Genomic DNA, 23812 nt, shown 5'->3' on the forward strand with positions numbered 1-23812 from the left:
AATAAAAGCAAAAAAATACAAAGTACATGTAGATGTAGTTCATCTTTATGTTTTTAAACACAAAGTTAATGAGTATGATCTGCCAGTTACTCTTTGTAAGGGCACCATTAAAAGTTTGCCTCTAGTCGCCAGCTCAGCTCAGCAGACAATACACAGATAAGTGGTAGACAAGAATTCGACTAAATTAAACGAAGAGACGGGGCAGTGTTGGCAAAAGAAAGCAGTAAATCAGAGAAAGGGTTACCGTACTTTCTGATTATACCAAGGTACACTATAAAGAACAATCATTCCCACACCTCCACAAAGAAGTCTCTGTTTTTAGTGTGATTGAAGCCAGAGGGCAAGCTCCATCCTGCCCATCTGGGATGACTGAGCCCCGCCCTGGACCGTCGACCAGACAGACCGGCACACTGTTGGCTGTAGGCCACACACCATCCTCTACCTCCGGGGAATACTCCGAAATTCTTAAATTGTAAATAGACTTGAGCTTGTATACGCTTTTCAAGTCTTCTGACTGACAATAAGGCACCTTTTACTCCGCAGGTCACAGTCTTCTTTGACATTTTAATATCGGATGTGTGTTTGAGACTTCTGGTATTTTGGAGACAGCTAATACAAAACACTCACACACCTCACGCAACACAAGATGCACATCATGGGAATAGCTGAATCAGACATTTGCACCAGCTGCTCATCCAACACAGCCAAAGATCACCTCCCCGCATTTTGGATCTGTCCACCAATACATAACTTCTGGAAAGAAATCACCACCACACTATCCCAACTCACTGGTTACAGCTTCCCACTATCCCCCCCGCAATCTGGATGAACTTAACACAAACTCAAAAGAGATCACAATAACCCTACTTGTAGCACTAACTATCGACAAGAACGCAATACTGCTCAACTGGTAAAAGTATGAAAAAAATCTGCACATCACAATGGTTAGACCTCCTTAAACAACACATATCAATGGAACAACGATCAGCCACGCACACAAAAATCAACTCCAACAATTCGACAAAATATACTCCACAATTCTCACCACCATTTTGATGCCGACCAGTTAATGCCACAGCAGAAATCAACACAGGCAGAAATTAGGTTACCAAAAAATGTGTGTATTTGGCAATCGTCATATTTGCATCAATACAAACAAAAGGAACGCCACAATGTGTACAACCTAACCCAGCAGTTTTATTTCACATAATTTTGTTGCTAACTATTTTCATGTTTTTCTTTGTCCTGATTGTTCGTATTTTTGTTCTCTTTCTAATTTTCATTTGTATTTATTTACTTTTTGTATGCTTGCAAAACTGGACCGTTCTGTGTATGTGTTTGTTTCTTTACTTACATTTATGCACATATCTGTGATCAAAGATTTAAAAAGAAAAAAAAGAAAGAGGCTATAAAAGTGCCCAGTGGGCATCCAGATCAGATGGAAAAGGGGGCACAGTTGTTGAGGATCTACTAGGTAGGACGTCCCTCTGAGCTGATGTCTGAACTCCTACAGGCATAGCCCAGCCAGCCTTCGAAGGAAACTCCGTTTGGCCCTTTGTATCCACAGTTTCATTTTTGTGGTTGACTGGCAAATCAGAGCGTGTAGTGACATGTTTGCAACTGGGAGATATTGTTGAGTTAGCAATAATGAAGATGTATTGTCTCAAACATAAAACAATATCAGCATTAAAAATTATGGGTAATGGATATGAACTGTTAAAGAGTGTGGCACATGTGTGGATGTGTGTTTGTGTTTATGCCTGACTAAAGACACCATTGTGCATTGGAGCCGGGTAAAGCTCATCCAGCTGATGACTCTCCAACAATGGACTCAGCTCCTGCCACATGAACACTCAAACAGATAGGCTAGAGACACCTAGTGGCCAGGTGGAGGTATCAACACAGGACAAAATGAAATACTCAAAAATAACATGCAGATGTGCCGTAATGTTACATACAAGTACTCTTACTTCTCCCTTTATTAAAAAAAATTAATTAGTCCACAGTCCAAAAGTTTAAATTAGTAATCCTCTGCTATCAAAAAGGCTTTCCCAACAGAAGTATATCAATCTGATCAGTTCAAGTCAATTCAGAGGCTTTATTGGGATACACGTTTCAGGAACACAAGTGCCAAAGCATCAAAGTACAAAATGATTGAAAGTCTGAAAAACAGTGATATCATTAAAGGTGATGTTTCCCTAATCTGTAATTCTATATCTAACTTTCTTTGTAGCTGTGTGTGTATATTTTTTGTGGTTATTTGCGCTGTGTGTAGGTCACCCTCATCATCTTTTCTCTCCATTCTTGAAGCTCTCTCAGTCCATCCATGTGGCAAACATGTAATCTCCTTCTTGGTATAAATGGGATCTACGTTGTCCATAGTTTCATGCAAGTAGGTCCAAAGCTCTTGCAACATATGGCAGCTTAACGTAATTTACTTACTTTATACCTCAATCTGAGACCCATGGGTCCATAAAGAATATGTTCCAGTGTTTTATCTATCAACATAGTTTCCTATGCAGCTTAACAGGGACCCGATGTGGTCCTTTAACAGGTGATTATAGATTGACCTGCAAGTTTGAATTGATTCTAAAAGTTTTAATTTTATCATCTTACATTTATTAACCCTACAATGCAGTTCATTATGAAGCATGTCTTGCCATGGGAAGGGCATTAGTTCTAGGTGAAGTTCATGGTTCGAGCAAACTGAGAAACTTTCAGTGAAGAACGTGGTGGTTTGAAAGAGTAGATAAACTCTAAGAGATGGGGATTGATCCCAGAAAGCCAATGACCACTAGAGTTGGATAAAAGTATCTATATTGAAACAATGTGGTACTAACATAAAATGTTTCAAAATGATTTTATTTGTGCAAAACAACAGACAAAATGGAACTGTAACCAAAAGACAAGAGACATAAAAAAATAACATAGACACACATTGACAAGCTTGACATGGTTGTATGTGTACGGTGTTGCCAGATGTACGATAACTATCGTATTTGTACCATTTAGCCCTCTGTACGATCACTAATTGCAGAAAAAGTACAATTATTTTGCAATTTCAATGTCCATACAATCAAAAAATGTTTGGGATTTGAGAGCAACCAATCACATCAGCATGACTGAGATGGCCATCACATACGCACCATTTAGCACCTGAGCAGCGCGACCCCCCTCTCTGCTGCCAGGCTCTACCTGCCAATCAGATCATCACCTGATGCCCTGTTAACACCCGTGGTTCGTTATGCCAGACAGACTGTAGAAAAACGCACATCACAACTTAACAACTTAAGATGCTACTAACTCAACTACACAGCGGCTGGAGGTGGAGCAGTAAGCAAACAACACTTTTATAGTTTGTCCCTTTGTTCGTTTATTTACAGTATATAGTGTGCAGGGCATAGTTGTGCCATTCAGTGTGGTATTAAGGACCCGTCTTGTTTTCTTTTTTTTTTTTTTAAATATGTACGATAGTTTGAAGTAAAATACGATAATTTTAAAGCTGCAGTATGATTTTTAATATTGCTGTGTTTTCCATCTTGCAACACAGTGTGTGTACATTCTGTCACTTCAGATAAAGGTGACAATAAGGAGAGACAACTGTTACTAAGAATAATGAAAATGTATTATGATGTAAGACATTTCAAAAAAGGGGGAAGGGGGGTTCTGGAGGTGGCTGTGGTGCAGTGCTCAATGCCAGCAAAATACAAAGCAGTAGAGATGTGGGGCAGGGTAACGTTGTTGGATAGTTAGCTTCAATAATTTCAGACAGGCACCTTACTATTTAAAATTTTCAGTTATATTTTTCCAGTTTTAGTTATTTTCCCATTTCCTGGTTGGAGTATTTATTTTAAAAAACTTTTTATTTATTTATTGCTATGCCAAATTTAAATACAGAAGAGTGGGGTACCTGCCCTGCACCTCTATTAACAATTTTGCATGATTTAACTCCCACAAGCATTCCCATCACCAGCTTAACCACGCAAGAGAAGATAAAGTCTTTTTGGCGTCACTGAAAAGGTCTTTACAGTGTCTCAATCAGCGAATTTCTTTGGACTCCTTCACTACCACCTTGCGGTAGGCGGGACCTGTGCTCACAGTGGTGGTGGTTGAACTACTGCGAGAGCCAGCAGATGTGCTGCCCTTACTGACTCTTGAAGAGCCAGGGACCAGATTAGTCGGGGACAGAGCTCCTGCTTCCTGGATCAGTTGCCCTTGGCTGCTTGTCGGCCCTCCAACCACCATGACTCTCTGAGTCCCTGAAAAGCCACCTGACTGTAAAGTGCCCCCCTGCATCATGCTGGTCTGGCTTCCCCTCATCCTCTTTAATGACCCTGCAGGGACTCTGCCTTCCACGACCATCATGGTCTGGGCGCCAGAGGGGATGCCAGTGTGGACTCCACTCCCTCCTACCAGCATCATTCCTGGGCCCTGGGCTTGTGCAGTGGACATGGTCTGCCCCTGGACCATCATGCCTTGGGAAGGTAGAGTCTGGGTTCCATTAACCAGGACCATGCCTTGCAGGTTGGTGGATGGTGCCTCTGCCAGAAGTACAGTATTCTGAACCTGTGGCTGGACTACGTAATGCATCGGCTGAATCATAGGGGTGGTGGTGTAGTAGACAGGCTGTTGCTGCTGTAGCATGAACATCTGGCCTTGATTTGCCATCCCTTCGTTCACTGTGGTCATCCCTTCATTCACTCTGGTCATTCCTTCATTCACTCTGGTCATCCCTTCTCTCACTGTGCTTTCCTTCACGGTCTCCCTGACCACAGTGCGCTCTGCTTGCGGGATGGTCGGCTGCACCTGGGGTGGAGGGGGCAGCTGTTGGGCAGTAATAACCCTTGACACTGAAGTCTGAGCGGGAGCCCTCACTTTTTTGACTTCAGTTTGGATCTTCTTGCCTCCGCACACCTGAGCAAGGGTCGTGAACTTTAGCCCGAGGTCATCAAGGAAGTGTATGTCGTCAGACTCCAGGTCGCCCGCTGAGCCCACTGAGCCAGCAGGGGAGCCATTGCCCTCATAGTCATACACCAAAATGGAGTCCTTAACTCCAAGGTTCTCATTTCCACTGGCCAGCTTCTGTTGAAAGAGAAAAAAGAAAACGTTTTAAGTAAAAGCAAAACATGTATGTTTTTTAGTTGAGAAAAAAGACAATTTCAGATGCGACTTTTAAGCTATATCGACTTTGTTGAGTTCAATTACCGTCTTCTCGGAAATTAAAAAGTAAAAACATTTCAGCGAATCCTCACCTGAGAGTAGTAATCTGCAAGGACGTAGTCTGGCAGAGCCATGCCATCAAAAAGTCCTCCACCCAATCCGGATTCTCTGCTCTCCATCTCGGAATAGAAGCCACTGCCATGGTGCTCGTTCATCGTCCCCCACGCCCCTTCTCTTATATATCCTCCCCCGTTTATCATATCCATGGAGGCGACGGAGTGCTGGAATCCCATACTTGTCATGGGCGCCATTGTTGTCTGAATGTTACTCATTGCCAAACCTCCATCCATTTGTGTTGGCAAGTTTATCAGTGGCACCTCCTGCCAAAGGCAAGTGAGACAAATATTAGGTCAACATCAACAGTTATTCTGCTGCCTAGGAGTAAGTTGGAAAATGGTCTTCAGCTTGTATAGCGCTTTTCTAGTCTACCTACTACCCAAAGCACATTCACACACTGATGGAAGAGGCTGCTTTGTAAAGTTACCATCAAAGGTAACTAATTCAAATTCATACGCCACTGATGAAGCAGTGGTAATAACTTGGGGTTAAGTGTCTTGCCGAAGGACACACCGGACATGTGGCTGCAGGAACTGGGGATCAAACCCCCAACCTTCCGGTTGAGAGAAGACAGACTCTACCAACTAAGCCACAGCCGCTCACAAAAGATAACATCGCTTTAAAAAATACATAATCTTAATAGTGAGCAGCTACTATGTACAGTAGCAGTCAAGGTTGTGTTTTATAGGTAATGTGTTGGTCTTACCGTGTTCTCTCCCTGGCCCTCAGTGCGGTAGTTGATGAGGTGTGACTTTGTGTCAAAAGGCATTTCTTTAAAGCCCCCTGACATACCAGCAGCCCCTCCACATTGGCAGAAGAGCAGCAACAGAGGAATAACTGGAAAAAAATAAAAACACGGTGGTCCTTCTCTTGTAGTAGACAACAACTTAAAGTCTAGCTCTTCAGGAGCGACATGGTCTGATTTATTTTACAAACGTGACTCCTGTTAACCGTGGAACATTTAAGTTGACCTTGAAACTTGTATTCTGAATCACCTTCTTAATGTGTGCGAGTTTTATGAGTGAGTTACACCAGTCATGGGTCCATTTTATTCTGAAGATTCAATACAGATGAAGAGTGTCTCAGACTTAACATATGATTCTATTATTTTGAACTTTTTGTTTCATGCTTATTTAGCAAGTATTATTACATTTATTTTGAGGAACTGCTTCAGATATGAACCAGGTTTTTGGGGCTTGAAATAACTTAGAGGTCTCTTGATGTCACACTGATATTGAAATACAGAGTTCCTGCTTGAATATCTTTGCCCCCCTGACTACTTTTATGCCGAGTTCGCTTTTCAGTGAGGTCATATTTTTGCCTTTTTGTTAATTTGATACGGATATCATCTTTTCTTTTTGGCTCCATCACGTTGTTTTTTTTAAGTGACTGGAGACGTTTAGAATTACGTCATATAGCGCTCCACTTCCTTGTTTGAGCATGGGTTGCATTCACATCTCCCGAGGACTGTACTAGAGTGCACATGAATCATTCTCGACACCACCTCTTGGCCCCGGGCAAGGTCCCCGAGTAGGGTTCGATTACAGTATGTTTGTGTTCACAATGATCAAATGAGCTGGACTTTGGGTTCAAGCGTACTCATATCCAGGGTCCCTAATGTGAAACCACCCTCAGAGGCCAGGCTCTAATTAGCATACGGATAGTTGTAAAAATGTACCTAACAGTGGGTTGTATTAAATATTTGATTAATAAAATCTAACATTGATAAACAAAAAGATATGTTACAAAAACAAAAACAGATACAATACAGGCTTATTTTAAAGAGGACATATTATCCCCCTTCTCCAACTTCTCAAACAGTCCCCTGTAGTCTAAATGAAACATCTGTGCTGTGCTTTGGTCAAAATATAACATGAATCAAGCACCAGAGGAGGTTTGTGACCCTGGATAAACCAGCTGTCTCTGAACACTCTGTTTTGGCGTGTGTGTCTCCTCTATAGCGAGAATAAAAATGGCGGACCTGCACAAAAGTTTTGTTCTCGGCTGGGGGTGGAGTCCATGGGTGGAGATACCAGGGGAGGGGAGGGGATTTTTTTTTTTACCATATTTCCACTGTGACATCACAAGGTGAGCAAGTTTGAAACAAAGCATTTTTCTCGGTGTTGTAAGACTTGTGCAGACCACAAACAAAGGACTGGATTGATTTATGTCACATTTTGTGGGTCTGTAGACACTCACGTTACCCAAATATATGTTCAAAAACACTGTGAAAGTGGATTTTAGATAATGTGTCCCCTATAAATAATTCTAATTATTTTAAATGAATATTGACACAAAGTTGCACAATTTCATGATTTCAGTGACGTTCAGCATATGAGCCTGTTTTAGTCAAGAACAGTTACTAACATGACAAAGTCAGCTGTTATTATTATTTTTGACCTCAGAAGTTACTGGGGCACATCTTTTGATATACTTACTGCATATACATATTTTGTCCTCGTTCCAATGAACATAGAGAAGTACTTTAAGCATTTAACCACGTGAGACTAAAATGTCACATCATACTCACGTAGTAACAGCAGCAAGCCCAGAAATAGCAGGCCAATGCCTCCGGGTCCCAGTCCTGCTCCTTTTTCCATCTGACCTTGAGCTCCTCGTTTCCCACACATTACTCCATCCTCACAGGTACAAACTTGGACTTCTACTTCCTGTGGTTTTGAACAGGCCTCTCCTTGTGCATCTTTCACCTCAAATGTCACCTTAAAGAAACCAGGCCACTTTTTCTCCTGAGCCCTCAGGATAGCTGCGGTGTCTGATGGCAAACAAATAAAATGTTTAGAAACTGCTTTACTTGACTTTAAGCAGCCCCTGGATTCAATACTTAAGATCCAATTTCCTCTCCCTTTTTTAAGGTTCAAAGGAAAGACTTGTGGTGGACAGTGGATATCAGCAAGTTTTTGATTGACTATCTAATAGACTAAATATCCAGGTAGTAGGATGTTTCCGTGCAAAGGGAGCCTGGATGGATACAGAACACATGATGCTCACCATTCAAGTCTTTAGAAGACCTTTCGGAAAAAAAATATCCTCGTCACACCATAAACCCAATTCCCACTTTAGCACTTCAAATATGATGAGAAATGACTTCAGAAGCAGAAGCTTTGCAGGGCTAAACCGCTGATTGATCCTATCATACATTAAACGATTAGAACGATTAGACCCTAAAGAACATTTTCTGGATGTATACAGAGAAAACAAGCTTTGCTTTGTCTGATTCTTATTATCGGGGTAACGTCACCATCACATACTATCTTGAACTACCCATCACTAAACTGCAGAGCTTAACATATTATATAATATTGCGCCTCAATACTTTTTGAATTGAAAACAGATTGCATTTAGATTGTAATAAAATGCAATCTGTTCCTGTATCATTGGAAGGATCATGTATTTATGTGAGTCATGATCAAAACAAAGGCAGATATTTGAAAGCAACACATGTGTAGAATGCTTTTTTTTTACTTTTGCAGTTGTAGTTGTAAAAACAAAACAAGATTTAATAAAATCTGTTGTAGGAAGAAATGAATTTCAAAACAGGTTCATGTAAAACTGTGCGTTAATATCTGCTCTTACATTTTTAGATCTTTCTACAGTGACTTTGTTTACAGAATTAGCAGAATCTCCTCACCATTAAGAGGCTCCACCTGCCATTTACCCTCAGTTCCTTCTGGGATGATGTTGAAGACAAAAGGGGCTCCGTTGGGAAACACATCCTCATCTTTAGCGGTGACAATAACAGAATTAGCCGTGATACACATTGTCTGGTGGTTACTGGTCACGATGGGACAGTTGTCGTTAAAATCTTCCACCTGGATGGCGACGGTGCCGACGGCTGTTGTAAAGGGCATCTCTGAGATCAGAAACAAAAAAGATCAATTAGCATTTCCTTCATTTTTTATTTACATTCTTCTAAATCAAGTTCAGAGAAAACTGGTAAAGAACATTTTTTACAAAGCTATTGGAACTACGAGAGGTGACCCCAAACAGTTCAATAATCGATGATTCGTTGGAAAGAACTTCATTCGGCCAATCTCACAATCAAACCCAAGGACTGTTCCATTCCAGCTATGGTAAGTAGTACGTGCTAAATGGACTTGAGCTTCTATAGTTCTTTTCTAGTCTTCTGACGACTCAAAGCGCTTTTACACCACAGGTCACACCTACACATTCACACACTGATGGTAGAGGCTGCTTTGTAAAGTGACCATCAGAAGGAAATAATCCCATTCATACACATTCACACGCTGCTGACGAAGCAGCGGGAGCAATTCGGGGATAAGAGTCTTGCCCAAGGACACATCAGACACATGCTGCTGCAGGAGCTGGGGATCGAACCCCAAACCTTCCAGTTGAGAGACGACCAACGCTACCAACTGAGATTCAGTTGCCTCTGCCCCTTAACAGAAAATAAAAGGTTGTAATTGGCAAAATGAGGTGTCAATCTAAAGGTCAGAGTGCTGCCTTTTACATTTTGATGTATTACAATCGAAAAAATTAATTCATAAAAATGAAGGACATTCAGCTACCAGTCAATGATAGGTTAAATCTGAGCAGTCAGATTGAAAGATGTAACTCCTTAGTCGGACACACACACATGAATTACCAATGGTAAGGCCTGATGGGACGCTTATATTAAGGGGGAAGCAATTATCCTCAATTAGATATCTGCATGGACTTAACTGCTGGGCTTCTAATGCATTCCGTCCATATTCAGCTAAGCCATCGACTTTTAGTAAAGTTTTTATCGCTGGCTAGCAACTTACAATAGGTTAAAGGTTAAATCCTAAATCTCAAAACGTATCTGTCTTTCAGTTTTCCTCTAATCCATGAACGTTAATGAAATCATACAGCATTCAAATGGGATTGAGTTCATCAATTCCTAGAGAATGTCCTATGTTTCCTATCCCATATTCCCCTATAGCGTCGTTTTCACATAGGCACGCCCCTGAAATGTTGCAGACTTGCTTGTTCACAGATGCACCTGACAGGGGGAGGCCATCCTTTTCATACCCAAGGGAGGGGAGGGTGTCTCAGGAGTCTAGACATGACATTAAAAGAACAACATGGAAGTGGCGGACGAAGCAATAGAATTTGCTGTACAACCCTTTCGTGAGAATTTTTGCATTCAAGTCAATGCTGGCTGTAGTTCGACAAAAAACACAATATCAACAAAAGAACGCAAAAGAACCACAGACTGTAAATATTAATGGACAAAGCCTGAGTGACGTCACCCATCTGTTACTGCAGGGGGCTTTGGAGTCTCATCGATGGCAGTCTGCATGCAGGAAATCCTGTCTCAGCCTAACTTTAAGTCAACTTAATGACAGGCTGAGAGCTGGAGCTGAGGCAGGTTTCAAGCCTTTTGAAAAATTGTTACACCGTGCCCGCCTGTCAATCAGGTCAACTATATGCCTTGTGAATCAAACAGGGAGGTAGCACAGGTCATGAAAACTTCAGGAGGTTTTCAAGAGTGTGAAATCACTATATATAAGATGTTGTTGTTAATGGTCCCCAGAGGATTAATCCTAAGTCTACTTTTATTATACATTTGAGCTTAAAATCGCTGCAAAGAATGATAAAAAGTGTCTGTAGAAGCTGATGCCATCTTGTAAGCTTGATTTGGTGCATCCCCTCAACATGAATATTAACTGACAAGCTCAACAGCATTTAGTGGAAGAGTTTACCTTCACTAATGCACAGAACTTTAGCCAAATATGTCCCATTGACCAGGTATGGAGATTCTCTGTCGGGAAGCTTGTTCAGTTTGATCTCTGCTGTCTTTGGATCGATGGTTAGCCAGTTGTCAGGGTCTGAGCCTTTTGCATACCTACAGCAGAAACATGATATGTTAGTTATTATCATCAGTGTAGAAACATATGCTGACATTGTAGTTTTAACGGGAGAGGCTTTCATGTGGATGTGTTTATGCGTGCACTGACCTGACTTTCTTAGCAGGTTCCAGAGTGTCTCCGTCTATTGCAGGGTAGCGTGCAATGACATCATTAACTTTGACGGTGCTGCCTCCCTCTGAGAGGGGGATGGCTTTGACTTTAGGGATGAAGGCTGGACCCTCCGGTGCGTTCTTCACTTTGATTTTGAGTGGATAGGATTTTAATTTGGTCCCACTTTGCCATGAGGATCCAGTGCCGCTGCTTCCACCTCCTCCTCCTCCTCCTCCTCCTCCTGCTCCTCCTCCTCCTCCTGCTCCTCCTCCTCCTGCTCCTCCTCCTCCTCCTCCTCCTGCTCCTCCTCCTCCTGCTCCTGCTCCTCCTCCTCCTCCTCCTCCCCCTCCTCCCCCTGCTCCTTCTTGATCTCCCTCATAATTTAGATCATGAACTAATGCCGTGGATCCATCGTGTTGTGGAACTTTATTTCTCACAACAATTCCAAGATTGAGGCTCTTCACCTTCTCATAATCCACGGGCTAAGAGGTAGCACACACAAGGACATTACAAACAAGAAGACATTGACAACAAACAGCATCGTTAATGATTAGATTAGAAGAAGAAAACTTCATTCCAAGTTTAAAGTTTATTAATGGGTAATTTAAAACCTCTTAAAGTTGTAAAGTAAAGTTTTCTGTCAAGATCAAAACAAAGAAAGAGAGAACATAATGGCTGCTATAATCCTGCCAAAATGAAATTTACAGTGGCAGAATATAGATTACTTTAATCATGTGTGATGCCACCCAAGGTCATTTACAGTGCATATCATGAAGAGTAATTAAATTGAAAACAAACTAGCTCATTCAAAGCAGGATTTGGAGAGATATGCCCTTTTGATTTGTGTCATTAAAAACTTTAAAGGTCACATATTATGCAAACTAAACTTTACCATCTTTTACTAATTATCCTCCTCTTCAGCCAGTTCAAATATGTCTCAGAGCTCCTGTTAACTTGTCTGTGAAGTTTCTTGTTCTAAATCCACTCTGATCCTGTATTTGGTCATGCCTATAAACCCCTCTATTTCAGCCCTGCTCAGAACAGGCTGTTTCTGTGTCTGTAGCTTTAAATGTAAATGAGCTGTGTCTGACCACGGCCCCTCTCTGGAGGGGGATGTGGCTCAGGTTTTCTTTCTCCATGTCCTATTGTTTACAGTGAGAAGGCAGACTCAGAGCCTAGAACAAACACCTAGCTGTGGGAGTGTCACCCACCTGGGGGAGGGGTTACTGCCCTTTGTGATGTCATGAAGGGAAAATCTCCAAACAGCCTGTTTGAGCACACATTTTCTGAAAAGTGAAGCAGGCCAAAAACGGAGAGAATGGACTTTTCTCATAATAACACTAGACAGACTAGGGACACATATTAGTGTTATAAAAACATGGTGAAGTGTATTTTGCATAATATGTGACCTTTAAATTGGTGATAAAGTGCCTGTATTTAAACATCTCACACAGGTTATAGTTCATACTTTCATACAGTATCATCTTTTTTTCATGATGGAAAAGTCACTGCATTAACCACATTCATTATACAAAAGACTGGGTGTGTTACTCCTTTAACATTACCTTGACCAGCATTAGGATCCCCTCGTTTTTATTTGGGTCTTTTTTAACACTGAAGTACCCCGCTTCATTGCCTTTCACGATGTCAAACACGGCTTCCCAGTTTTCTGTGCCCTCCAGATCCAGGTCACTTGCTTTGAGTCTCATCACCTCCACATCTTTTGTGTTTTCTTCAATTTCTCCCTCAAACTGCAGGTTGAACACACAGGGAGAGTACATATTTGTTGATAAGAATTGACCCATTGCCAAGCCCTGTCCGCGAACGCCACAGGCCAATCACATTTTGTGCAGCTACATAATTCACTGAGACATTTTAAGACATTTCTTTAGTTATAACTCAGAAAAATGGTTAAACAATGTGCATGGGGTAAACTCATCAAACTTTAGCTTCTTAAAGTCAGCTCATCATATCACCTTTTTTGACTTGGTCTCAGTTTTTAAAAATCAAAAATCGGTGTGAACCGATGTGGAAGTTCATAGTTCAAGCCCAACCACATGAAAATTGTTGATGTTGTTGATCTGTAAAGGTCATAAACACCGTAAAGGCTGGCTAAAGCTAACACCATTGCCTCAAATTAAATATGATATTCAGTGTTAAAAATTGCCGACCCAATGAGCTGCCATTGTTTGTCTGGAAGGGGGCGGGGCTTAGGGCGATAGGTCAATTTTAAAGACTTTAAATGTTTGATCTGCTACTTAATTATTCTCAATATGTATTATTTATATTTATAAGGAACTATTTAAAGATATTTTGGGGCCTTTTGCCTTTTTGAAAGACAGAAGACTGATGTACGGCTCACACAGACAAAAATGACAAAAACAAAGAACAAAAAAAAGTGCCACATGAGGCTTGGAAGCTCCTCCCACTTCCTATTCATCTGATTGGCTGATGTCCTTGTTCGTCATCATCCTTCTTTTTTCTTTTGTGTTTTTTTTTCTTTTTCTTAACGTTATTCCAGAAAGTTCCACGGGTACTGTTACCTGATCGGCCGCTGCTGAGTGACTGACAGTTGGTGTGTTATCTAAACTGACCAACGGCAAAACAGCAAAGCGCCATAGGCGGAATCAAACCCACGGCCACTGCGACGAGGACTATAGCCTCTGCACATGTCGGGCCCGACATAACGACCAGGCCGTCGGTGCTCCCAAACCAAACAATTCTAAAACCTTGTAGGAAACTACTTTTTCGGACTAAAAAATATGCATTTAAACTTTTCATAAGATAAATGTGAGAAAGAAATCTACCTCCTCTTTTTCCAGAGTGGGCAGGTTGTCATTCACATCCAGGACATTGATGGTAACAGTGCCGGTGCCGGTATTTCCGCCTGGTCTGCCATCTAAGTCTGCCCCTATCACTGTCAGAGTGTACTTGTTCTGTTTCTGAATGAAGAAAACATTAGACAATCTTAAACTAGGTGTAAACGGAAGTGTAACAACTGTCAACAAACACATTTCTGTCCTGTCTAATATCACTTTTAAAACACATTCACAGCAGGGCAGGGCACAGACATGAAGACAGACATAATGAAAATGGCTACAGAAGAAAACCAGTGAGTTGCAGTTTGTTTTTACAAGTGGTTGCTTTTGATAACTCCATATTACTGCTGGAGAAAACCCCAATACAAGTATTTTGCAATCATTTTTTTCCTTATGTCAGCTTTAGCATAGGATTTGAGAACTCCGAATCACTGCACTACTACTTGTTAAAATTATAAAACAACAATATTATCTAGGAATACAGTAACTTTTATTTACACAATGACTGAAAACGTACAGATGTTTTGAGCCTCAGCTTGATGTTCTCTCAATAATTTGGCCCTCAGGATAAACTAATCAGGGAACACTGGTGTAGTGCATACCTCTCTGTCCAGAAGAGCACTATTGACACAAACGGTCCCATCTTTCTTAAGATAGAACATGTCATGTGGTGGATTCTGACTGATGAGTCTGTAGCTGATCTTAGAGTTGTCATTCCCTGGTTCATCCATATCAGTTGCATTTATTTTCATCACTGATGTCCCTGTAAATAACAACATGAAATGAAGCAGTCATTCAATGGAGCAATTCAAGTTTAGACATCCTATTTTCTGATATGCATTGATAACATCAATGTGAGGTGGATAACCATTCACTTCACATTGGTGAAAATCTTGTTGGGGCTGTAGCTCCGGTCAGTAGCTACTGCCACGTGGTCTGATGCTGCACTTTGACCCTGAAGCAGACAACAGGACAGTGGAAGAATGGCATCCTGTAGCGCGGCGCAGCTTGTCAGTATTTTGATCTATTAAAGATACGATATGTAGATTCCGCCACCAGGGGGCTCTCAATCAATACTACAAAAAGAAAAAAGATTACGTCGAGGCTGTAGGGAAATAATGGGAGTTCTCTCTGCTACTCCCCACCCCGTTGAAAACGGGCGAAACCGACCTGAAGAAGAGAATATGTTTACAGACGAGCTAATGTATCTGAGTATAATTTACATGACGTTTTTTATCACAGCAGCACATACAGCAACAGTATGGCAGCTTTCAGTAGCAGCTCCCGCTTCTTTATGTAGTGGTTTTTGGTATTCTACATTTAAATGGAGATAAAGTTGTGTCTGCTGTGTCAGGTTAAACTGGCAAATCGATGTGGATGTGTAACTACATATAGAAGTGGCATGTAGACATTCACTCAACGGAGGACTGAACGCTGATATATTGTTAGCAATGCTAATGTTCTGCTCACGCTCTGCTAACCTATTTTTGACATTGATTACAGCTGGGCCAAATTCCACCCACAATGCACCACTTTTTGGTTCACTTGTCTTGGTCCGGATCGCGTTCTCACGCAAGGCGATCCGAACTCTGGTGCACTCGAAAGCAGACGGGGAACCCCTGTGTTTAAGCGAACTAGAGTTCAGTTCTGTGGTCCGCACCAGAGATCGTTTGAGCATTCACACCACCCCAAACCAAAGGAATTACCTGCGCACCAGAGTTTGTTTCGAACAGGCCTAACTGCTCAGGTGTGAATGCACCCTTAGCTGAAAGAGGTAAAAAATAGTTGATCCCTCACGATGTGTAGGTTTAGTTTGCCATCACATGCCAGTTTACACATTTGTAAGAGTTGCATAAAAAAACAGAAAAGCTTACCTGCAATGCTAAGCTCCTTCACCGCCCCTGGCTTTTCAGTATGAAAAATTGGCGAATTGTCATTCTCATCTTCAACTATGATTCTTATGCCAATTTTCGTCTCGGGCTCGCTACCATTTTTGGCTTTAGCAACACCAAGCAGCTGGAACAGAACACTCCAAAGTCTTATTCGCTTGTCTTTGCAGTTGTGGTTACAATAATAGAAAAGCATTCATACAAGTTACAAACGGCTGGCCACTTTCTGGGATGTTATACAGTGTAATGGGCTACTCATGAGTGCTGTCACAGTAACTCCCTGCTTAGCTCCCACTCTCATTAACCAATGAGTGATGAATCGCTGTGAGTAGTGTTCAGCTTTTTCAAATCTGCACCTGTACTGTTTGTCTCTGACAAAGAAAACAGTGCATCGACACGTTGGTCCTTTGCACCTAAATAAATGAGGCGTAAGTGATCTGTGTGCTCCAGTACTTTCTTTGGATTCTGCCTGAGAGAAGGAGACCACTGAATTATATTTTGAACATCTAAGGTAAATGGACTTGAGCTTGTATAGCGCTTTTCTAGTCTTCTGACTACTCAAAGTGCTTTTACACCGCAGCTCACACCTACACATTCACACACAGATTGCTATGTAGTAGTATCATCCATCAGAAGTAACTAACTGAAGTAGAAGTAGAAGTAACTGCGGGAGCAATGCGAGGTTAAGTGTCTTGCCCAAGGACACATCGGACATGTTGCTCAGCTGGGGATCGAACCCTCGACCTTCGGGTTGAGAGGCGACGACTCTATTTTTATAATCTCATCAATAAATATACAATAAAATCAGAAATTACTTGCAAAAAAAATGCCAAACTTACATTGTAGACATCGATTTCCTCCCTGTCCAGAATTTTGTTGACCTGAATCCATCCCCATTCATGATCTACTGTAAACACATGGTAGGGCGCCTTGCTCGCACCGACGCCTTCCAGAGAGTATTGCAATTGTTTTTTTTCTTTCAAATCAGATCGAATCTGAAACACAAAACAAGAGGATAGGACAGTGAACTTGATCTTTGACTTCTAAAAAAATTAAGACAAAGACATCCATCAGTCAAGCTGGACATCCAAGCCACATTTGGAGGCATTCATTCAGGGCCGTTCGCAAATAATTTGCTCACAAGTCCTTTAAAGCGGACAAAAGGTCAAACGGAAACGGTTATGATTTGAGCCACAGCTGCTACTAAAGAGACGCAAAAAAGAAATCTCGGAATCAGTTGAGGAAATGGCCGTATGTCTGTAAATAGAGTAGCCTAGATCACTTGGAGTGACCTGCGTTGCTGTGCATTCTGGGAGTTGGTGTCTTTCATCCACATGAGCCAAAAAGACACTTTCTGCCTTTTCTTGGCCAAGAAGGCACCAACTTCAAAATGTATTTCACATTTCTACAACATTTATTTCACATTTCTACTACACTACTATACATGACCCAATGTCAACACAGACTCATTTTTTCAACGGGTGAAGTATCTCTTTAAATTATCTCAAATATTTCCAACAGTTATCAAAGCCAAAGAAATCCTTCATTTTATAGTTGTAATGGCCTGTGTCTTGTTGTGGTGTCCGCTATGGCAGAGCTGCCATGACAGACACGACATGTTTACTGTTGCCATGGAAACACTGGATGTAATGTTACATCAAAGGCCGCTGCATAAGGAAGCAGGAAAAGGTCATGTTAATTATACTTGGATACATCGTAGGTTAACATATTGTCTTTCTCAGGTCGGTTTCAATTGTTTGTCTTAAAACTACAGTCAACTCGGAGTCCGTTTTCATCGGGGGTAGCAGAGAGAATCACTCCCATGATTCCCCTCCAGCCCCCTAGTGGTGGAATTTACATGCTGTGCGTGTAATATTTACATGCTTTAAAATTACTTTTCAAACAAGGTTACAGTGCACATGAAACATTTTCATTTTTTTTGTGACTCACTTTTGCGATAAATTGGTCTTTTGTGTAGTCCTTATTTTCCTTGAGTGGCAATGGAGGAAGAATCCATTCCCTTTTTCTTCTCTCTTGATGGATTCCAGACTTGCCCGTTACCACAGTAACAGCCTGGAACTGCAATACAAGAGATAAGGGCTGCTCGTTTACGGCAAAAATCATAAACATGATAACTCGTTGATTTTACAACATCTGCATCACATTCATTAATCAAACTTAAACTCTCTTAATGTCTCTATCCTTCTTCTTGCCTCTCTCTATCCCAATTTCGAACACCCAACATAGTTTCAGCAGATGGCTGTTCATCATGAGTCTGGTTCTGCTCGAGATTTCTGCCTCTTAAAGGTCACATATGATCCTCCTTTTCAACCAGTTAAAGGTCCCATATTATGCTTTTTCTGGTTTTATGTGCTCTTTTGTGTGTTTTCCAAGTGTCCTGTGCATGTTTAGGCACATCTATGTGCAAAAATTCAAAGTCTGCGGAAACACGGCTTCTCCTACCTCCTCCTGTTAGCTGCAGCATTAGCTGCATGTAACGCTCGGTTCTAGCCCCCCTCGATAAAAATTTGTCAGTCCGACGTCATTGTCAGTGTGAGATCAGTGATCTAAGCCCATTGGCTCGTTGTGGCAAGCCCTGCAGCTCATGTTGAAATTTCCGAGACGCGTGCTGAGCAACTGACCAATAACGACAGAGCGGATCGGCAGACCAATCAGGGCAGACTTGGCCCACGTGGGGTCTAACAGTAGGGGCTCAGCAGAGCATAGCTGACGGACTCAGAGCGTAGAGGGAGCAAGGAGGAGCAGTACATGAAAACAGACACTTTTTTCGGACTTTAGCTATTGTGAACGTACAAAAGTAGGAACATAGATTAAATATACGAACCCCAAAAAGGGCATAATATGGGCTCTTTAAAATAAGTCTCACAGCTCCCTGAAACATGTCTGTGAAGTTTCTTGTTCTAAATCCACTCTGATCCTGTATTTGATCATACCTATAAACCCCTCTATTTCAGCCCTGCTCAGAACAGGCTGTTTCTGTGTCTGTACCTTTAAATGTAAATGAGCTGTGTCTGACCACGCCCCTCTCTGGAAGGAGATGTGGCTCGGGCTTTCTTGCCCCATGTCCTATTGTTTACGGTGGAAAGGCAGACTCAGGAATACACATTCATACACATTCATACGCTGCAGAAGCGACGTGTTAAAATCTTAACAAGGTCTTAAGAGAGGGACAGACGATGAGCTGTTGCAAAGTCTGGACTCTAGACCAAGGTGGGTCCGTTCGATGGGACACCTCTGGCCTGTTTGTCCTGTACACACTGAAGGTAACATTATGAGTGAGCCTGTCGCTTTATAAGAGCTGAACTTGTAGAAGAGTTTTCATGGTGTGTAGGGATCGGATTAGATCATGTGAAAGTTAAACAGATTGTGTGAAAGAATAATTAAAGCGTCAACTGAGATGTCAAATCAGCGGAAATGTTAACTAAAAGGAATTTATTTCTATTTACAGTCTTTATAGGCCAAAACACATTATAAACAACTTTTATAGAGAAATGCATACTCATGAGCCATTTGCACTCTAAGCTTTACTGTATTTCTCCAAACAAAAGGCAAAGTCTGCTGGAGACAAATATTCAAGAAGATATTTTACAGGTTAATCGTGCTATTACAGCAGATTGCAAACCCAGTAGGCTATGCAGTTTATGGAGCTGCATCATGTTCAAGTCATACTGTTTTGGTCCAGACTTTTTGGAATGGGGTGGCCTAACTAGGGCACTGACTTGATTACCCCTCCTGCCTGCACTAATCACAGCCACTTTGCAGACATTTGCAAACATCTGCACACTGAAAACTATGAGCTGCCTGTTGACAGCTGTTGTCCCACCTCTGGCAAGGTAAATAGCCAAGTCTAGTATGATAAGGAGATGGCATGGGTCTCCCTTGAAATCCTTTTGGCCACCCCTCTGGACACGCCCCTGCAGTGCAGACAGTAGTTGTAGGTCTTCCTGCAGCATTTGGCATCATCGTCAGGCGACATTCCTCTGAAATGAGTGTGCTCTAGTTGTATAATAACAACAGAAAGAAAAAGATAGAGTGCAGGCTCTTTTGTTAAGGCATCAATCTGTCACGTACTATGTAGCTGTTTGGAGAGTATAGACGCGGACACACCCTCCATTCCTCAGAGGAATTTATTTTATTTGAGCCTCATATTTTAGTCAATGCATGGGCAGAAAAGGTATGACATGACAAAGAAAAGGGCATGGCCCCACATCGTGTAAAGGCCTATTCGCACAGGACTAGTGTTACCCAGGGCCCTCTAGTAATTTGTAATAAATGCGGAGGTCGTCTGTGATCTTTATGCTGTGCGAATCTGCTATGTCCGTAATTTGTAAAGTAAAAATTCCACCGCAAATTACCTACAATGTTTCGCCAAACACAGAGGTTATGTGTTGTTTTTTTGGTTTTTTTTTAAAGATTCTTTGTGTTCTCCGTGCCTTTTTCCCGGTCAAGAATTATGGAGGCTGAGTTGGCATTCATAAATGAAAGTTTTGACAGCTTTTTGGGTGCAAATTGAGGAGGCTCATCTAGCTACACAGCATGGAGACCCAGTCGCAGAAAGAGCAAGCTCAAATCCATCAGAAGAGCAAAATCTCAAAAGATGATTAGATGGATTACATGCATGGCAGCATGCGGTAAGGAACATTTTTCTATCTTTCAACAGGCTTTCAGAGCCTTGACATCATATCCGGGGGATAATGTCAGTAAATTTGAGTTAAAACACAGACTTCGCTTATCCCATGCAGGTACATGGAGTAGACACACTTCTCAGTCCCCAGAAGGGTTTTTTTTCATTTGAGAGTGAAGTGATTGGATTGGGATTCAAGGATTTATGAGCTTGTAATGCAAAACAAATTTCCATGCAAACGGATAATCAAGTGTTATCTAATCCTATCTTATACCTACTTCTCAATAATAACTGATTACTTTAATTACTTTAAGTACTAAAACTGGTTTGACTTTGTTTGGTTGACCTTTGACTAGCCTGGTGTTTCTGCATATTTAGATGAATGAAGGCAGCTTTCGATTAGAGGCCTCTATGCATAGTGTTGATGAGTTAGTGGATCAATATTAATAAAAGTGTCTCCTTCTCAAACAGTGCAGCAGGTCGGTGTGGATGGCTGTCTTACAAAATAACAGAAAACTAGTGATTTGAAATTAAATGTGTTTATTGACATCTCAACTTTGTGCACATAAAATATTCTTTCTGGTGTAAATTCACAATTGTATAGTCTCTCCCATCTCTGCTGTGAAGTAAGTGATTGAAGGCTCGTCTTGTATTGACGTCTTTTTCAACGTCAACTGTATTTGTCCCAGAAGGGCGATTGGTTTTGCGGCAAAGCAGAACAAGACAGAAAAAAGACAAAAATACATCCAAAAAGCCAAACACAGCAAAATGCAAGAGGCACTGCATACAGCAGCCTTCGAGAATAAAATTCAAAAGTGCACATAACACTGTCAAATACATACCGAAACCAAACCACAATAAGATTAGCCTATACTGTATAAGTGAGAAACAATGTTTCCAACAGAAACTGACCGAAGAGACACAGTCGAGGTCAGACACAAACTGAAACACAACAGTATCACTGAGCAGCATAAGATAACTATAACTACACTGACTGACAAACTTAATATTTAGCCTACATTGTTAACCAGGCATGTTGTGTTTCTGACACAAACTTTTATCTGTGTTTCTAAAGTCTTGAAACATTTTCTGTCACATTCTGGCATTATGTTGTTGTTTTTTTTCAAGCTAGCCCAGATTACATTATTTACATCTTTGTTGTCATGGCACCCAGGTCTTTTAGCCTATAATTGGAGGCCAAACATAAACAAGATAACTTTATTAGCCTAAGAAGTGTAGGAGTAAGCAAACCTATGGAAGAGGATTAGGGCCACACATAAAAAAAATACAGTTCTGACTTTATTCTCAGAATTCTGACTTTAAACTCAGAATTCTGAGAAAAAAGCCAGAACTACGGGTACCTGTAAGGACCAACTCCAGTGGATAGTCACTGTGCAGGACTGAATGTTATTCATTTTGCATTTCATAATTGTCCACACACTTCCTTCAAATTAATGCCAGCGGACTAATATCTTTCTTACATTTGTGTCCAATATGAATGATAATAAAATGCTTTGTAACATTGTCAAAATACTGCCTTTAATGGAGAGATAGGACAGTGGATAGAGTTGGAAATCAGGGAGAGAGAATGACATGCAGGAAGGAGACCACGGGTGGGATGTGAGCCCGGGCCGCCCGCTTGAGACTACAGCCTCCATGCATGGGGCGCGCGCACTAACCACTGCGCCACCAGCGCCCCAAGACTCTTTTAACCTATATGAAATAAGGGGCTTCATCAACATTCAACTAAAGAACTGAATGTAAATGTGGTGAAAAGAGTAAGTTGGCTACTCGTTTAAGCAATTCCATAGTAGTTTACACAGAAGTTTCACCTGGGTGGTACACCATCTTGCAAATCAAAAAACAAAAATACAGTATCATTAAACTATAACTGTGCACACAGCAGTGACAAAGCATGCCATGGTTTTTGCTGCACGGTCCTGCACAGTGACTATCCACCGGAGTTGGTCCTTACAGGTACCCGTAGTTCTGAGTTTAAAGTCAGAATTCTGAGAATAAAGTCAGAACTCTAGTTTTTTTTCATGTGTGGCCCTAATCCTCTTCCGTACAAACCAAATATCCCAGTCTGTCTGAAGAAAATGTTGCGAACGGAAAACGCCTGATTCATTTTTTAAAATCTATATTAATGTAGTCTCTAACTACAGGTGGCTAACGGGAGCTCTGCTCTCTGTGTTAACAGGTTTGATAACAGGTTTGATAAGCAACGCAGTTTTACCTAAGAACAAACAACACTACACTAGTCAGAGGTCCAAGTGAGACAAGTTATGCAGAGACATGCATCCATGCCGAGAATTGCATGAACCTTACAGGACAATTCAAAATCTGAAAGACCAAATTTCAACACTGCCGAATGCATCCCTTAAATGACTTCTACAGACACTTGAGAGTCAAACAGAGTTTGCAGCTCTTATTCACGCAGACGAATGACAATGCGTCTTCTACCGAGTCTACGAAACAATACGGACACTTCATGTTTATTAGGTATAAACTTCAGATAGTCTGTCATCACAGAACTTCCGCGAGGTGCATGCAATTGTCGGCAGGGATGCATTTCTCGACATAACACCTGTTACCTAATACTCACCACAAACAGCAGCGTGAGCACAGCCGCAGCGGGCGACGAGACCCGAAACATGTCTGAAGAAAAGCTTCAGTATCCGTGAGATGTGAGTCGATAGAGTTCCTGAAAAACAATGAGCTCGGCTGATGGAGTGAATAGGAAGCTTATGAAAGAGGAGGAGTGGCTCACTCACAGGGAGACACAAGCATAGGACCTTACACGTACACGCATACACGCGCGCGCGCGCACACACACACACACACACACACACACACACACACACACACACACACACACACACACACACACACACACACACACACACACCTCAGGTAAGGGGCGCGTTGGTTCTGTCAGAGACAAGCTCGAAACTTCACCACCTGACCCGTAGGCCAACTTGCCGTAGTCTAGCCCAGGGTTTTTCAAAGTGGCGGTCCTGACCCTCCAGTATCAATGCGTCTGAATTTTCATGTGAAACGTTTAAGAAAATAGTTCTTTATGATGCGGATTTGTTTGTTGTATTATTCTACCAATAACAATGAGTCTGTGGGAGACGATGATACTCTCCGTACATGTTGATACTATTTATTTTCCGAGCCGTTCAGTTACATCTGACCAACAACATGAACGTTATAGCA

At 41.6% G+C, this 23812-nt stretch overlaps 1 protein-coding gene across 1 annotated transcript; it reads right to left on the minus strand.

The window, feature by feature from the left end:
* Positions 1 to 2843: 2843 nt before the first annotated feature.
* Positions 2844 to 23359, minus strand: LOC132958493 (desmoglein-2.1-like). The gene is made up of 14 exons (XM_061031353.1): positions 23199 to 23359; positions 17899 to 18027; positions 16788 to 16943; positions 15934 to 16075; positions 14662 to 14822; positions 14048 to 14182; positions 12806 to 12991; positions 11238 to 11722; positions 10983 to 11125; positions 8927 to 9148; positions 7808 to 8050; positions 5984 to 6114; positions 5253 to 5540; positions 2844 to 5082 (listed from the first exon to the last, which is right to left on the minus strand). Exons 1-14 carry the CDS (start codon positions 23247 to 23249, stop codon positions 4039 to 4041), a joined length of 3516 nt encoding a protein of 1171 aa, XP_060887336.1. The 5' UTR covers positions 23250 to 23359; the 3' UTR covers positions 2844 to 4038.
* Between the last annotated feature and the right edge of the window lie 453 nt (positions 23360 to 23812).

This window comes from Labrus mixtus, chromosome 3, assembly GCF_963584025.1.
Source record: "Labrus mixtus chromosome 3, fLabMix1.1, whole genome shotgun sequence".
Lineage (NCBI taxonomy): Eukaryota > Metazoa > Chordata > Actinopteri > Labriformes > Labridae > Labrus > Labrus mixtus.

What these genes read in the sequence shown, in the direction of transcription:
- LOC132958493 (XM_061031353.1), bottom strand. Translation starts at nt 23,249, where the DNA reads ATGTTTCGGGTCTCGTCGCCCGCTGCGGCTGTGCTCACGCTGCTGTTT. An exon ending in AGGGCCAGGGAGAGAACACG is followed by an intron (nt 5,541 to 5,983) that starts GTAAGACCAACA and finishes TGCCTTTGGCAG; the next exon opens with GAGGTGCCACTGATAAACTT. An exon ending in TTGCAGATTACTACTCTCAG is followed by an intron (nt 5,083 to 5,252) that starts GTGAGGATTCGC and finishes CTCTTTCAACAG; the next exon opens with AAGCTGGCCAGTGGAAATGA.